The 14,350-nt window shown below is 48.6% G+C and overlaps 1 protein-coding gene across 2 annotated transcripts in view; it reads left to right on the forward strand.

Moving 5' to 3' along the window:
* Positions 1–13,578, forward strand: part of LOC129337046 (M-phase inducer phosphatase 2-like) — a 34,337-nt gene extending 20,759 nt beyond the window's left edge. The window contains exons 8-16 of one of the 2 annotated variants that reach the window (XM_054990508.1): positions 1,278–1,415; positions 3,532–3,609; positions 5,153–5,344; positions 6,374–6,469; positions 6,676–6,738; positions 7,044–7,142; positions 8,308–8,441; positions 8,542–8,653; positions 9,174–13,578. In XM_054990508.1, the coding sequence (XP_054846483.1) occupies positions 1,278–1,415; positions 3,532–3,609; positions 5,153–5,344; positions 6,374–6,469; positions 6,676–6,738; positions 7,044–7,142; positions 8,308–8,441; positions 8,542–8,653; positions 9,174–9,314 (1,053 nt within the window). In that variant the 3' untranslated portion in view covers positions 9,315–13,578. The remainder of the gene's footprint in view (positions 1–1,277; positions 1,416–3,531; positions 3,610–5,152; positions 5,345–6,373; positions 6,470–6,675; positions 6,739–7,043; positions 7,143–8,307; positions 8,442–8,541; positions 8,654–9,173) is intronic. The other variant, XM_054990509.1, reaches the window with a different exon arrangement.
* Positions 13,579–14,350: the final 772 nt, after the last annotated feature.

The raw sequence follows: 14,350 nt of genomic DNA on the forward strand, positions 1-14,350 counted from the left end.
TTTTTCCAGTGAGCACATTGCATTGCGCTTTAGAATGGCATCTGGTTTTAACTGGAGAAGAGCGTGTTAACGTAAACTGCATTCACAACGTGGTTTTCCTGTGGATAATTTAGAGCTTATGGCTCTTTTGTACACTTTCAAAAATCTAGCTAACTGCAACATGAATCATGCTAGCTTCCTGACAGTCTGGGTACAATACCCCTCCCACCCTCTGCCTGAATTACAAGGACTCCTTCCCCTTTACACTCATATTTATTTATTTTATTTGCTGACAAAGAGAGCTCTGAATCTTGAAAGCTCACACCGTGGAAATCTAGTTGGTCTTTATTTATTATATTAGATTTTTAGTCCACCCTCCCCTCCAGGTGGGCTCAGGGCGGAGTACAACATTTCAATTTACATAAATAAAAATTAAAAACCAATAAAACATTATACAAATAACATTAAAACAGCTTTATGCAATAAATACAATACAGCTTCTCTTCAGATGGCGACGATAAAATACTACATTTCAGGGCCTAGCTTATATATAGGATCATCATATATAGGGTGGTGGACCTAGCCTCCACCATATGCCTGGTGGAACATCTCTGTCTTACAGGCCCGGCAGAAAGATGACAAATCCCGCCGGGCCCTGGTTTCCTCCGACAGTTCCACCAGGTCGGAGCCAGGACCGAAAAGGCCCCGGCTCTGGTCGAGGCCAGGCAGGCCTCCCTTGGTCCAGGGACCACCAACAGTTGTTTATTTATTGAACGAAGCATCCTCTGGGGCGCATACGGGGAGAGGCAGTCCTGCAGATGGTGTTACTGGACCTGACTTGTTCTACTACAGACCAACATGGCTACCCACCTGAAACTTTTTTTTAAAAAAGCAACCCACTGCTTTGGCCATTCCTTCCCAGAGCATAGCTTGGAGATGAAACTAGCTATGTGACTTTGCCTCTCAGCAGGTTGCGACAGGGCTGATGGATCACTAGGCGGAACATGGAAATACCTTTGGTCACCCCAGTATTCTAGAAATCGATTCTTTTAACGAGCATCAAATCTGCTGCTCTGTCAGAAATAGCCTGCCTGATGTATGGGGTGAAAAGGGCCCAATTTCCAATTCTCAGCACTGGAATTGCAGGGAGGAAAGGCTACTCAAGTGCAAGCCGAAGGAAACAAGCCTCCCCCTGCTTTGCTGTCTTGCCTGACAAAGTTGCAGAGACCACCTTTTCAGGTACGCTTGGACTTTGCTGCTAGAGATCCTTAATCGACCTCCTCCCCCTTCCCCCCCAGTATTGCAGCCCTCAGAAAGAAAACATGAGCCCAGGGGAAGAAAGCCCCGTCTGCCTGCGCCGGTCTTCCTTGACCTCCTTCATGACTGATGAAGAGGATGATGGGTTTATGGATATTATGGACGAAGAAGAGCTGAAGGTAAGAGGCACAGTGGAGGGCACCTTGGTCCGAGTTCTGCTTTGCAGCTGATTTTATTTTTCTTTTCTTAAATTCTCTGTTCTGCTCTAAAGAAAGCCAGCTGCTGCCTCTTGGCTGCCGTCCTGCTCGGGTCAGCGCGTGTAGCTTTCTGGGAATGTGGATAATACTGGACAAAGTCATCTACATAATTCGTTCTGCAAACGTGCTTTTTTGGCTGGCCTGCCTGTCTTTGGGGGAGCCCTGCCTTTTATTCTCCCCCAGTCTTGAGTTGCCGTGAGCGATTTCTGCTCTCTGTGATGGCCTCAAGAGGAGGCCCTTTCTTCCTGGTTTTTCTTACTTGATTGCCTTCAGGTGATAGTTGAACGCGGTTCCCTTGCAGGTGACTTCTGGGACTGTGTTGCTGGCTTTTCTTTCCAAAAGTCCTTCTCCTTGGTTTGCTTATTTGCTTTTAGTGCAGTTGGTTTGATTTTTAGCTTTATTGCAGCTTTAGTTGTCTTGTAGGATAGAAAAGCAGGGTAGAATTATTTTGATAAATAACCTTTGGAATGCACGCAATCTGTTAGGACGAGGTTTCTTTGTCTCTGCCCTTTCTGGTTGGGGCTAGTCTAATCTGTGAAGCACAGGGAGCTGAGTTAATCTCTTTGGAAGCTTGGCTTGGAATCGCTCCTTGTGTTACTTCAACCTGTCGTTGTGGCTGTAGGGTGCTGGGACGTTTGGTGTCAGAATATCCTGAGTTTCTGACTTCTGCATCAGATATTCCTGTCTGTCCCTACATGTGCAGTGTGGACTCAGAATATTTAGCACGGTGCTCCTTAAAACTATCCCTCCTCTTGTTACCCTGGATTTGCCAGTAGGCATTCCTCAGAATCCTGGCCTGATTGTAGTTAGTTTCTAGCTGATCCGGAGAAGGTCTGTAAGTCTCCAAAACTCCTTAAAACCACCCCTCCTCTTGGTGCCGGGGAGCCCCAGGTTCGAATCCTTACGCTGCCATGGAAGCTTGCTGGGTCACCTTGGGCCAATCCCACACTCTCAGTGTAACCTACCTTACAGGGTTGTTGTGAGTATAAAATGTAGGAGAATGATGCAAGCCGCTTTGGGTCCATAAGGCAGGATATAAATGAAGTAAATAAAATAAGTAAATTTTTTTAAAAAATGATTGTTACAGACTGAAAAGATTTCAGTGTGGAACAAGCATTTGTTACGAAGCAGCCGCCCTTGTTACGATGAGGTTTGTCAGTACAGCCAAGATAAGAACATAAGCACTGCTGGATGAGACCTGCGGTCCATCTAATCCAGCATTTGTCTCACCCGTTACTCTGGAGGGCCAACAACCAGGCATAGAGGCTGAGGCCTTCACCAAAGGTTGCCTCTTGGCACTGGAATTCAGAGGTGGACTGCTTCTGAATATGGAGGCTCCCTTGACTCAGCATGGCTAGCTAGCCGCTGAATCTGCCTATTCCCTTTTAAAGCCATCTATGGCTCGTGGCCTGTGCTGTCTCCGTTGTCAGTGAATCCCGCAATTTCTTTACTCGCTGAGCAAAGCAGTATTTCCTTTTGTTTGTCCTGAATCTGCTGCCCTTCAACTGCACTGGGTGTCCCGGAGTTCTAGCATTTTGTGAGAGGAAGAAAAAGTTTCTTTGTCTCCCGTGTACAATTTTATAAGTGTCTGTTATGTCCCTCCCTTGGTTGTCTTTTTTCTTCTGAACTGAAAAGTCCCAGACACTTCAACCTTTCCTTATAGGGAAGCTGCTCCGACCCCTTAATCCTCTTGGCTGCCCTCTTCTGTGCTTCTTCCAGCTCTGCAGTGTCCTTTTTGAGATACGGTGACGAGAGCGGCACGCGGTATTCCAAATGAGGCCGCACCGTAGATCTGTAATATTGGCCGTTTTGTTTTCATTCCCTTTCCTAATAATCTCCAGCACTGAGTTTGACCTTTTCGCCCCTGCGGTGCTCCAGGTTAACGTCTCTTTGGTCTTCTTGCGCCTTGTCCCTTCCTCCGAAGAGGGGGCTCTCGGTGACGCTAGGGGTCTGCAGGGTCTTTCCCGTTCTGGCTGAGCCTGTGTGGGTGGTTCGGTGGGGTCCACGGGTGACTGTTTTCCCCTTGTGCCTCCTCTAGAGTGACACGGCTGTCCCGTTGGGTATGGAGAACCTGCTGAAGGCTCCGCTGGTGAGAGACAAGGAAGAATTTAGCCCGGTATGTGAGAGCCCCCCTCCCCTTCTCTTTTCCTGTGGCCACCAGCACCGTTTGAGATAGAGGTGGAATCCTGTACCGCGGATAGTACTGTGCAAGGAAATGACCTTTTCAAGGAAGGAAACGCAGCAGCAGGAACCGCAACGCAAATTATCCTGGGGGGAGTGTTTGCCCACCTCCTCGGTGCCCGCCTGCACCCCCTGCCAGGCACCTCCTTTTTTAAAAAAAATAATTTTGTTGATTTTCAAACACAGCATAAGAAAACACCATCTAGACCACAGACGTAACATTCACAGTTACATAAGGGAATAGAGAGAGAGAAACATGTGTGATAAAAGTGGGAAAAGGCTAAAGAATAAAGAAGAAAAAAATAAATGGAAAAGAAAGAAAACAGGCAGTGTTGAATCAACCTATTAATGGAGGACTTTTCAACTTTATCTTGTACTATAGCCTACCATGCACTTTCCACATTTTGGAAAGCCACTCTCAGTGTTTCCCCAAATTTTCGCCGCCCCCCCCCCCCCCATTTTTCCAATGAAAAAAGCTGTTTGGGGAGGGGAATATACTGATATTTTTCACATTGCTGGCAACCAGACACCAGGGCTCAGGCAGTGTCTCAGAGTGGTTTCTGTGTGGAATAACTAGTAGATCTTTGTGGCTAGGAAAATGGGAACCGTTGGGCCACTGAGGGCAGCCCAGTTGTTGGGGTGGGGGCCATGAAGAGGGAACCAGACGACGACTACAGCCCCACTGTGGCTATTCCAAGAAGTGCCTTGCCCTACAGAGAGGGACAGTGCCTCGTAACTAGGCAGCTGCCTGGGATGTCTTGAGTGAGAACCCTTCCCGTTACGTGTGAGAGATCCATGGGGGGGCATTGAGAGTTGCAGTTACTTCTCTTAGGTCAAGAAGTGGGGGTGGGAGGGACCCTTGGGAACGAGTAGGGTACAGTGAGGAGTCTTGAGTCCAGAAGTTGGGAAGGCTCGGCTGGGGTGGTGAGTCTGTGTCCTGTTGTCTGTCTGGGGCGGTGAGCGCTCTCCCTGCCCAGAAGCGGAAAGCATGACTGTGCCAAAGACTCTGGCATGAACTCCATCCTTCTCACCAAGGCGCCCACCCTGTATAGGGGCTATACTGCTGCAGACAGCCAGCAACGGGGCTTGCTTGATGGAATGTTCCCTCTGATTCTCCCTGCACTAGAAAACTAGCACACCAGGAAAGAGGATTCTAGCCTAGCCTTCACCTGATATGCTAGCTTTCTGTGCATAGGAGATGGTTTGAATAAAGGAGCATTCAGTCACATAAGTGCAGTCTGCTTGGCCATACCAGTGAGAATTAGAGGCCCTGGGCGTATCAAATTCCCATTTGGCCACTAATCCATGCAGCTGGCCTGAACTAAAGCCGACTCTGGCCACGTGTATGACCTTCGAAACCCACATGAACAATTCAACAAGAAGTCCGATAAGTTTATCCAGCACTGAGTGCCGCTTCCTCCGACCAATTCTGTTGGTATCAACATGTTGACGCGTACCTCCTGCCCCTCTCTCCACAGGCCCTGAGGTGTGCCAGCAAATGCCGCCGCCTCTTCCGCTCCCCGTCCATGCCGAGCAGTGTCATCCGGCCCATTCTGAAGCGCTTGGACCGACCTCAGGACAGAGACACACCGGTGAAAACCAAGAGGCGGAAGAGTCTGGCGGGAAGCACCATTCCGGAGAAGGCGGAAGAGCCGGTAGGGATGGAGGTGGTATGTTTGAGCGTGTGTGGTTGGGCTGCAGGCGGCTGGCTTTGCTCCTTGGCTCCAGGCTCCGCATCCACGTGCTGGTCTCTGCAACTTGCCCGCTACCGATTTCAAAACTCGGGGAGAATTTCTTGGCTCTCTTCTGCTAAAAGGAGGCGACTTTGGACTACAACAAGGGTGTAGAGACGGAGGGAGGGTGATGCTGTGAGAAGAGTCTTCCTCATTTTCTTTTTCTGAGCCGTCAGCATCCCATCCCTCAATACTTCCAAGACTACTGTGTGCCCCCAAGAGATGTAGACACCACGTCCCAGTTTCTAAGCTCAGAAAGATCCTCTTTGCTTGTGTTCTTAAGGTGCTCTTGTCTTGGGCGGGGAGCTGTAATGCAGTGGTGTAGAGCGCTTGCTTTGCACATGAGAGATTGAAACCTTGGCATCTCCCGTTAAAAGGGTCTTGGGTCTCTGCTGCGGGGAAAACTTTCCTCCACAGTTCTTGGAGAGTGGTTTGTATTTAGGGGAGTGGTTGGGAGCCAGCAAGGCACAACTGAAACCTGACTTAGCTTCACATGTTAGCCGGATGGTGGACATGATGTGAGAGTGTACCTTTCTGTGGTGTTACATTGGAGGCCGGTTTTTCTTACAGTTTCTGTGGTCAACCTTCTTCCAGTGGACAGCGGGTGATGATAATGCCTTGTGCTATAACAGAAGTGGATTAACTCTCTAGACCAGGGGTCCCCAACTGTTTTTTATTTAGTTTTTTAAACACAAAACCCCCCAACCACCATCTGAGTTGCACATGCGACAAACAAGATTACAAACAAGAAAAAAAAACACATAAGAAAAAACACACACACACACAGAAAAAAACCCAAAATAGACCATGTTGAATCTAGTTGTTGACAGAGGGCTTAATATTTAACACTTTTCAGATTCATCCTGCAAGATATAACTAACAGCTGTTCACAGCGATTCAGTCAGCCCTCCCCACGTAGCGCAAATTCAGGGGACTGAAATGCTTTTCTCTCTTGTGTCCTTCCAGAAGCCACGGCTGGTGCGCTCCAAGTCCTGCTGCCCCAATGAGATTGAGAACATCTTGGACAATGATAACAGGGAAATGATTGGCGACTTTTCAAAGGTATTCACCGGCCGAAGGGAAAGCTTCGGGGGTGCTTCTGCACAGCATGCTGGCGGGGTGGGGAGTGGGTGGGTGCAACAGCAGCAGCCAGGGCGTTAACAATAATTGCACTTGATGTTTTGTTTCACTTGGAATGGGTCACTCTCTTGCAGCCAATCTGAATTTTTCCCATCTCTTCCCTCCCCCTCTCCTGTTCTCCAATCCAGGCATATCTCCTGCAGACGGTGGAGGGGAAGCATCAAGATCTCAAGTACATCTCTCCAGAAATGGTAAGGAAATAGTAAGCGCCATCTGTTTCCAAGAGACGGCTCTCGATCAGAATTTTGAGTCTACTTCCCCCCCCCCCCCCCCGGCTTGGGTAGCTAGCAGCAGAAGAAAAATCCCCGAGTTCACTCAGTGTTTCTTGGATGAAGGTTGAGCAATAGCACTAAATTCCTGCCCAGCTTTGTCTTCTCCGCTAGTGGCCCCGCCCTGTTCACGTGCTAAACAGGTCTCCAGAGCGATTGGAACAACTGCAGGAAAAGGACTTGAGTGTCAACTGATCTGCTGTATGGTCTCTTTGCTTCCTCCACAGATGGTGGCCGTGTTGAACGGGCACTTCAGCAGCGTCATTGAGAGCTGTGTGATTGTGGACTGCAGATACCCGTACGAATACGAAGGAGGACACATAAAGGTCTGGCTTCTGTGCATGCTGCCTTTTAATGCCAATGCGAGCGTGTTTGGCGATCTGTTCTCTGATTGTGCCATTAGTGGGTAGAAAGGGAGTGATGAGCAAACATGACTTGCCGGATACTGTCAGTCTTCAATACTCACAACAGCCCTAGGGAGCAGGCTAAGGCAAGTGGTGGGTTTGGCTGGAAGTCTTCCCAGGTCTCCAGCATAGTGGTTAAGAGGTTGGACTGTGTACCAGCACTCTGCTGGTTCGACTCTCACTCCTGCCATGAGCTCAGCAGGTGGCCTTGGGCAAGCCACTCCTCTCAGCCCAGCTCCCCAGCTGTATTGTGGGGATAACAATAACACTGAGATTTTCCCCTCTTAGTGGGGCGCTAAGTCGTTGGAATGTGAATCAGCACTCTGCTGGTTCGACTACCACTCCTGCCATAGTGGTTAAGAGGTTGGACTGTGCACCGGCACTCTGCTGGTTCGACTCTCACTCCTGCCATGAGCTCAGCAGGTGTCCTTGGGCAAGCCGCTCCTCTCAGCCCAGCTCCCCAGCTGCATTGAGGGGATAACAGTAATACTGACTTTGATCTCCACTCTGAGTGGGCATTAATCGGTGTAGAAGAGTAGGATATATATAAGAGTTAATATTGTAGGAGCTGCTGTAGCATAGTGGTTAACCGGTTGGGCTGTGAATCTGCATTCTGCTGGTTGGAATCCCACTGCTGCCATGAGCTCAGCAGGTGGCCTTGGGCAAACCACCCTTCTCAGTCCCAGCTGTGTTGTGGGGATAATAACAACTGAGTGGGGCACTAATCTGTCCAGAAGAGCAGTATATAGGTGCATTATTATTTCCCACGCCATTCAGACATGGCTTTATATCACTTGAGGGCTCCCTCTGCACAATGTGTGAACTGTCGAGCATTTTTTTTGCTCGCTCCTGGATGCGTGGAAATTTTCACCCGATGAAGGGAGAGGATGTCATATGGGAACTGGCTTGGGTGGCAAGATCTTGTGGCTTGGTTCCAAAAGAGTTAAGGTGCTGTCGGCCTTAAGGCGCTGTCGGCGCTGTCTCTGTGTGTGTGGTGTGGGGGTTTGGGGGTAAGGGGACAGGCAGTGTATTACTACAGCTGAATAAGGCTGTAGCGTGTATTTACACCCATGCCCTCTCTCCCCAGGGCGCAATCAACCTCCCCCTGGAGAAGGACGTAGAGGACTTTCTGCTCAAGAAACCAATTGTGCCCTTCGACGCAGCCAAGAGGGTGATTGTGGTTTTCCACTGCGAGTTCTCCTCGGAGAGGGGCCCCAGAATGTAAGTCACTTTGGGCTCACGATGGCCAGAATGGGGAAAAAACATAGTGTGACTATAGTCACATACGGCTCTTGTTTACCTGTCCTCCTCTTCTTCAAAGGTGCCGTTTTGTTAGAGAAAAAGACCGAGCGTGCAACGACTACCCGTCTCTGCACTATCCCGAGATGTACATCTTGAAAGGAGGCTATAAAGAATTCTTTCCCCAGTACCAAGTGAGTGATGCCAGGAGTTGCGCTCTCTAGATCACCGTTAGTGTTAGACTCAAAGGGAGCCTTTCCCAAAAAATGATTGTACCTTTGCTATACAACTCTAATTCCAAGCTTTGTTCATCTTTCAATCATCCCACAATCCTTTTGTGGTTTCCAGTTGGCTGGGCTGGTGGTTGCTTTTACGAGGCATAGATCTTGCTTCTTGAATGTTTCTTATTTTATTTAATGGTAAAAAGTCCAGTAGCACCTTTAAGACTAACCAACTGGATTGTAGCATATGCTTTCGAGAACCACAGCTCTCTTTGTCAGATGCATCAGATATCAGATGCATCTGACGAAGAGAGCTGTGGTTCTCGAAAGCTTATGCTACAATAAAGTTGGTTAGTCTTAAAGGTTCTACTGGACTCTTTACTGATTTGCATTGAAGCTATAACCCTTCCCCTCTGTTGTAGAATTATCCTCTTAGTCCCATTGTAGCAGTTTTGTTGCCACCAATACGTAATGGGTGTCTTCTCTTGCCCAGATGCACTGTGACCCCCAGGACTACCGCCCGATGCACCACAAGGACTTCAAAGAGGACCTGCGCCGATTCCGCCTCAAGAGCCGCACATGGGCTGGCGAGAAGAGCAAGCGGGAGCTTTATAACCGGCTCCAGAACAGCTAGGAGGAGGAGACGATACAAAGACTTGTGGGGGGGGGGGGCAGGAGGCACTGCTCGGATGCATGTATCATGAAGCATTATTGTCTGGGGTTTGTGGGGGGGTCTTCTCCAGTGTTGGTTTCTACACGGCAGAAAATCAAGAGATCTCTTCCAGCCATTTTGGTTCCTTTTTGGGGACTGGGGAGGGGGCTCAGTGCTTTGTCCTGCGACTGCCACTGGTCTGCTCATAACAATACCTCCGGCTCCAGCAGGCTGGAGCCCCACGTGACACTGTGAATCTTCCTCTGGGGCATGAGCTTGAAGCAGCTGGGTCCAGCCAGGCCTCTTTCATGGGTTCTGGGTGCTCCTTGGAACACAGCACCCTCCTTGCTCTCCCTGGTAAAGGATCATCCCAGATTTTGCCATCCCGTACACGAGCCAGGCTGGAAGGAGTGTCTTTCTGACTTGATGCCCTTCAGCGGACAAAAATCCAGGCAGCTATTTGGGAACACCCACTTGCGCGGCACCGAGAAGAATCTGGTGTATGAGAGCTGTGTAGTTGTTGCCGTGAATTTTGTATGTGTGGCTAGGCATCTTTCCTCCCGTCTCTCTTTAAAGCAAAGTAGACACGATGCAATTGGACAGGTGTTTTTTTTGCCAGCTAGCTACTGTGTTGTGATAGTCTTCTAGAGGCAGACTTCATTAGTAGACAAATTTGCTTCTGAAAATTCAACCGTAGCTATATTGATGAGCAGGAGTGGTTCACCCCAGGAGAGGTAGAGTGGGGGAGCGGGGGCTTTTCTTTTCCAACTTGCGTGCAGAAAGCAAGTGACTCTAGGGGGTTTGGACAGGGTGATATAGCTGGGGATTGCTACAAAAGTGGTGCAGCATTTCCCCCCTTAGTCTTAAACATCCTTTGCAGTTGGAAAGGATGTGAAATAAGGAGGCTTCGAGCAGCGAGATGTTTTTAGCGGCAGCCCCACCCTTTGTGTACCTCTGGAAGAGGTTTAGTGTGGCCGACAAGGACACCCATGTAATAAAGGGGGCCCGTCTAGCAGAGATCTGGCTGAGCCCCTCTTAAGCTGAAAGTCCCAACGCTGCCCATGTTGGCTAGCTTCTCTGTTTGCGTCTTTAAAGACCAGGCCTGGGACTGTCAGGTAGATGCTCTCACTATATATATTCCTTTTGCCATTTGTTTTTTGTTTCGAGGAGCAGCGTTCAGAAGGTGGGGCGTGTCGCAAAGGCCTTCAAACTTGCTCAGAGCTCTCTTGCTTCAGACTGGAGGTGAAAGGGCTCGCGTGACACAAGGAATCTCAGTAGAGAAATGGTCCTTTCACGGGAGGAGGAAAGCCTCTTCACCTTCTCTCTGTAGAGAATGGCTTTGCATCTCCAGGCGAGGACAGCCCTTGCCACCTGGAGTGAGACGGCCCCCGATGCAGGTGGACTGGCTCAGACCAAACCAGTCTAGAGAGAAACCCGATCCTTGCATTCAGTCCCTACCGTGTAAGGCCCCCACCCCACTCCAATACTTGGCCACTCGGAGAAGTCTTTCTTCTTCGATATACCGTGTTCTTGAGCATTTCTGGCCTTGCTCCAGCAAGGGTGCCTTTGAAATGTAAACAGTTGCCCCTGAAAATGATCATGCCAAAAATAAGGTTTTGTCTGCTTGCAGGAGCAGCGTCCTCCTTGCCTAGAGGTAGAAAAGGCGCATGCGAGATGTTTTCTTGCCACTTTTCCCTTAAGATCTGCAGTGCCCCCTGCTGGCCATCTCGCCCAGCTTTTTCCTGTGGTGGTGACGCTTCGTTCCCGGCTGGGTCTACTCTCCATGCGGGCCCTTGGGACAGCTGTGCTCCCACTTGCCCTTACCTGCGGTGTTCTCTTCTTCTGCGCTCTTCACCTGGTGATGCTGCCAGTGGCAGAGGAGAACCGAGTCATCCGCTCTGATACGGCACCTGGCCTGCAGCGCAGCATGGGCCTTCCTTGGCCGGTTGTCTAGGGCGAGCCCCGATAAATCAAGGGTGAACTCTGCAATTGCCTGGCAACTGCAGGTGCTTTGGAAACAGCTTGGTGCAAATTCCCAGTCTTGTTAGTTTGGGCTGGAACGCTGTCTTTCCAGAAACAGTGGGCTGCACACGAGCTACTAAACCTTGCTTGGCTTTGGTCTCTTCTCGTCATGCTGCCCAGACAAGGGCGGAGAGAAAGCACTTAATTTCTAATTTTGCGCAGAAAGAACAGATTCCCGTATTGAAGTTGTCCCCATTCCCTCCCCTATTACAAAGTAAGAGACCGTATAAAGATACGTATTTTCCGTGGCAAATAGCTTTGGCTGCAGGAATGAATGCAGTGTGGTTTTTTTAATGAAGGCACTGCTGCCTTCTTGGATAAGAAATCTGTAGCTTTTTGGGGGGGGGGGTCAGGAAAAAGAGAACTCTGTAACCGTTGAAGCTTTTTTAAAAAAATCCACCGGTCACTTTGGTTCATACCTGTTTTTAATGGAAAGTAACCCTTAAAGCAATTTTTACATTTTGTGCTCAGCTTTAAGATACAGTTTTTACACTTTTTATGTTTTAAACGTTTCTTATGAGATTCTTTCCAAAGCAAACTGATGTTAGCAGACCCGCCTGCTCGTCAGTTGTCCAACCCATGAGGTGGAAATGCCTTTGACTAGTCTATGATCACATTGATTTGATAGCGAGCAGAAATGAAGAGGCTCTACAGCAAAAAAGAGGGGGATTTTTGAGAAAACATGCTTTATTTCGAAACTAGGAGCCCTTCAGTGTGGGGGAAGGGAATCTTAAGCAGTTGTGAGGGGGAAGGGGGGTGAGTCACTATTGGGGGGGGATTTGGAATGAGGTGAGCATGGGGGGGGGGAGAGGTCTGGCATTATCCTGAGCAAAGATGCCCCTGGAGCACTGAGAGAGGGTGGGCTGCTTTGAGGCCCTGGCTGGTTCCTAGGCCTTGAGAGAGACGTGTCTGTACATTGCTTTTCAGCATCTTGAGGACTAGAAACTTTGGCAAGTGTCAATTGACTGAGCGTATCATCATGTTCTGTACGGGAGGCTCTGTCTGGCTGTCGGTGTGGCTTGTGGGTGTTTTGTGCATAAAACCCTTTTTTATCCATGTGAGACTTAGCAACACTGCCTTCAGAATAGCCACTATAGCCTTGATGCAACCCAGTGTTGGGCCAGGTGGTGGCTGTGTAGTGCATCAGTTAAGCATCCTGGTGTGTTTTCCACACAGGGACATTCTTGGGTAGTTTCCCCATTACTGTTGCTGCTGACACAGCACAGTGACAAGGGGGCTTCCATGCGGCCGACTTCCCTGCCCCAGTCCCCCAACAACAGTTACACATACACACACCACAGTGCCAGCAAGGCTTTCCCCACATTTTTAAGTGCTGAGTGTTACAGTGTTGCAACAGCAATCTATGTATCCCATTTTTCTGAATGCCCAGCTTTTTAAAAGAGTCTCTAACCCCTTACGTTGCAGAGAGGCACCTTTCCCCTTATATCTCTGCAATGAAAAGGGCTAAAGATGTAAGAAACAAAAGCTTGGCATTCAGAGAACAGAATGAACAGATCATTAAAACAAATACTCCCACTTTGGGGGAGACGGGGAAAATACCCACTGTGTGGGTAGGACTAGGAAAATCTGAATTTTTCTCTGCCCTCAGTATCTAGGCCTTATTGCAATCTTTCTCCAAATCGCAACAAAGCGGGTCTGGGAAAGGTTGGGTTACTGTCCAATCCGTGTACAATTTAATGATGGCCTCTTGTTCTAGTGACAATGCCGCATTGAACTTACCCCAATTCTTCTCTGGATGAAAGAAAAAACTTAGTAATTGTGGGTTGTAGATTCTGGCTCTGATACAAATCCAGTGCAGCAGGAATATGCGCCCTGCTGCAGAATGCAACGCAAATGGACATTTGGACACGTGCTCATGGTTCTGCTCCGGCAAACCCTGGGTCTGCTGAAGCCTGCATTTCTTCCCAGATTCTTCTGTGGAGGGGTACAGCCTCTTACAAAAAAGCAAGCTGGTAAAGAGTTTGAAAGTTTTTGGGGGGTGTGGAATTGGGTCAAGGCTGATCATGCAATGCCAGATATTGCAAGCCACATGGACAACTGCTCTGTGTGTTTGTGTGTGTGTACATTTGTGTTGATGAAAATGTGCTGTCTTTTTAAAAAAGTAGATTTTTTTTTTGTTCGGTGTTTAAATGCCTCCTACCCCTACCCCCTTTCCTAGGCAGTAATGTATAATCAGGGAACAAATAAACTGCTAGGTTGTGGAGACTGTCTGGATGGTTGAACTTTCTGTGGCTGCCTTGAGATGGAGAAAATGGGAGGAAAGATGTAAAGGGGGCCGGGGGGCTAGCCAAGTGTCTGGCTGTACTATTTCTGAGTGGATGTATTGGGAGAAGCAAAATCAAAGAGAGTCCAGCAGCACCTTTAAGACTAACCAACTTTATTGTAGCATAAGCTTTCGAGAATCACAGGTCTCTTCGTCAGATGCAGAACTGTGATTCTCGAAAGCTTATGCTGCAATAAAGTTGGTTAGTCTTAAAGGTGCTACTGGACTCTTTCTGATTTTGCTACTACAGACTAACACGGCTAACTGCTCTGTATTGGGAGAAGAACTTTCTTGGCTGGGTGTTCAGTTCTCCCTTTAGGTTGAGTGCGAAGCCTGGAAGCTCCCCCCCCTCCCCCGGATTTAGTAAACTCTGCTCTCAGGGGAACCAAGTGCTTTCTGGCCCAGGTGAAGAGAGTTCCCATTTTGATTTGTATTTCATTTTGTTTCATTACATTTATAACCCGCTCTCTGTGCAAGCAAGCTCAGAGCGGGTAACAACAATCCAAATTACATTAAAAATCTATTAAATATATTAGTTGCATCAAAAACGCATTGAAATCAAAAATCAGTGCAAGAAGCAGCAACTTTTAACAGCAACCCATATGCTGAAACTGAATACATCCCATGGTATGTGTAATGGCATGTCTTGTTAAGTGGGTCGGCAGATGATCGGGAGGAGGGGGCTGCATTCTCGACTCAACAGGAGACTGGC

The sequence above is a fragment of the Eublepharis macularius genome, chromosome 10 (assembly GCF_028583425.1).
Source record: "Eublepharis macularius isolate TG4126 chromosome 10, MPM_Emac_v1.0, whole genome shotgun sequence".
Lineage (NCBI taxonomy): Eukaryota > Metazoa > Chordata > Lepidosauria > Squamata > Eublepharidae > Eublepharis > Eublepharis macularius.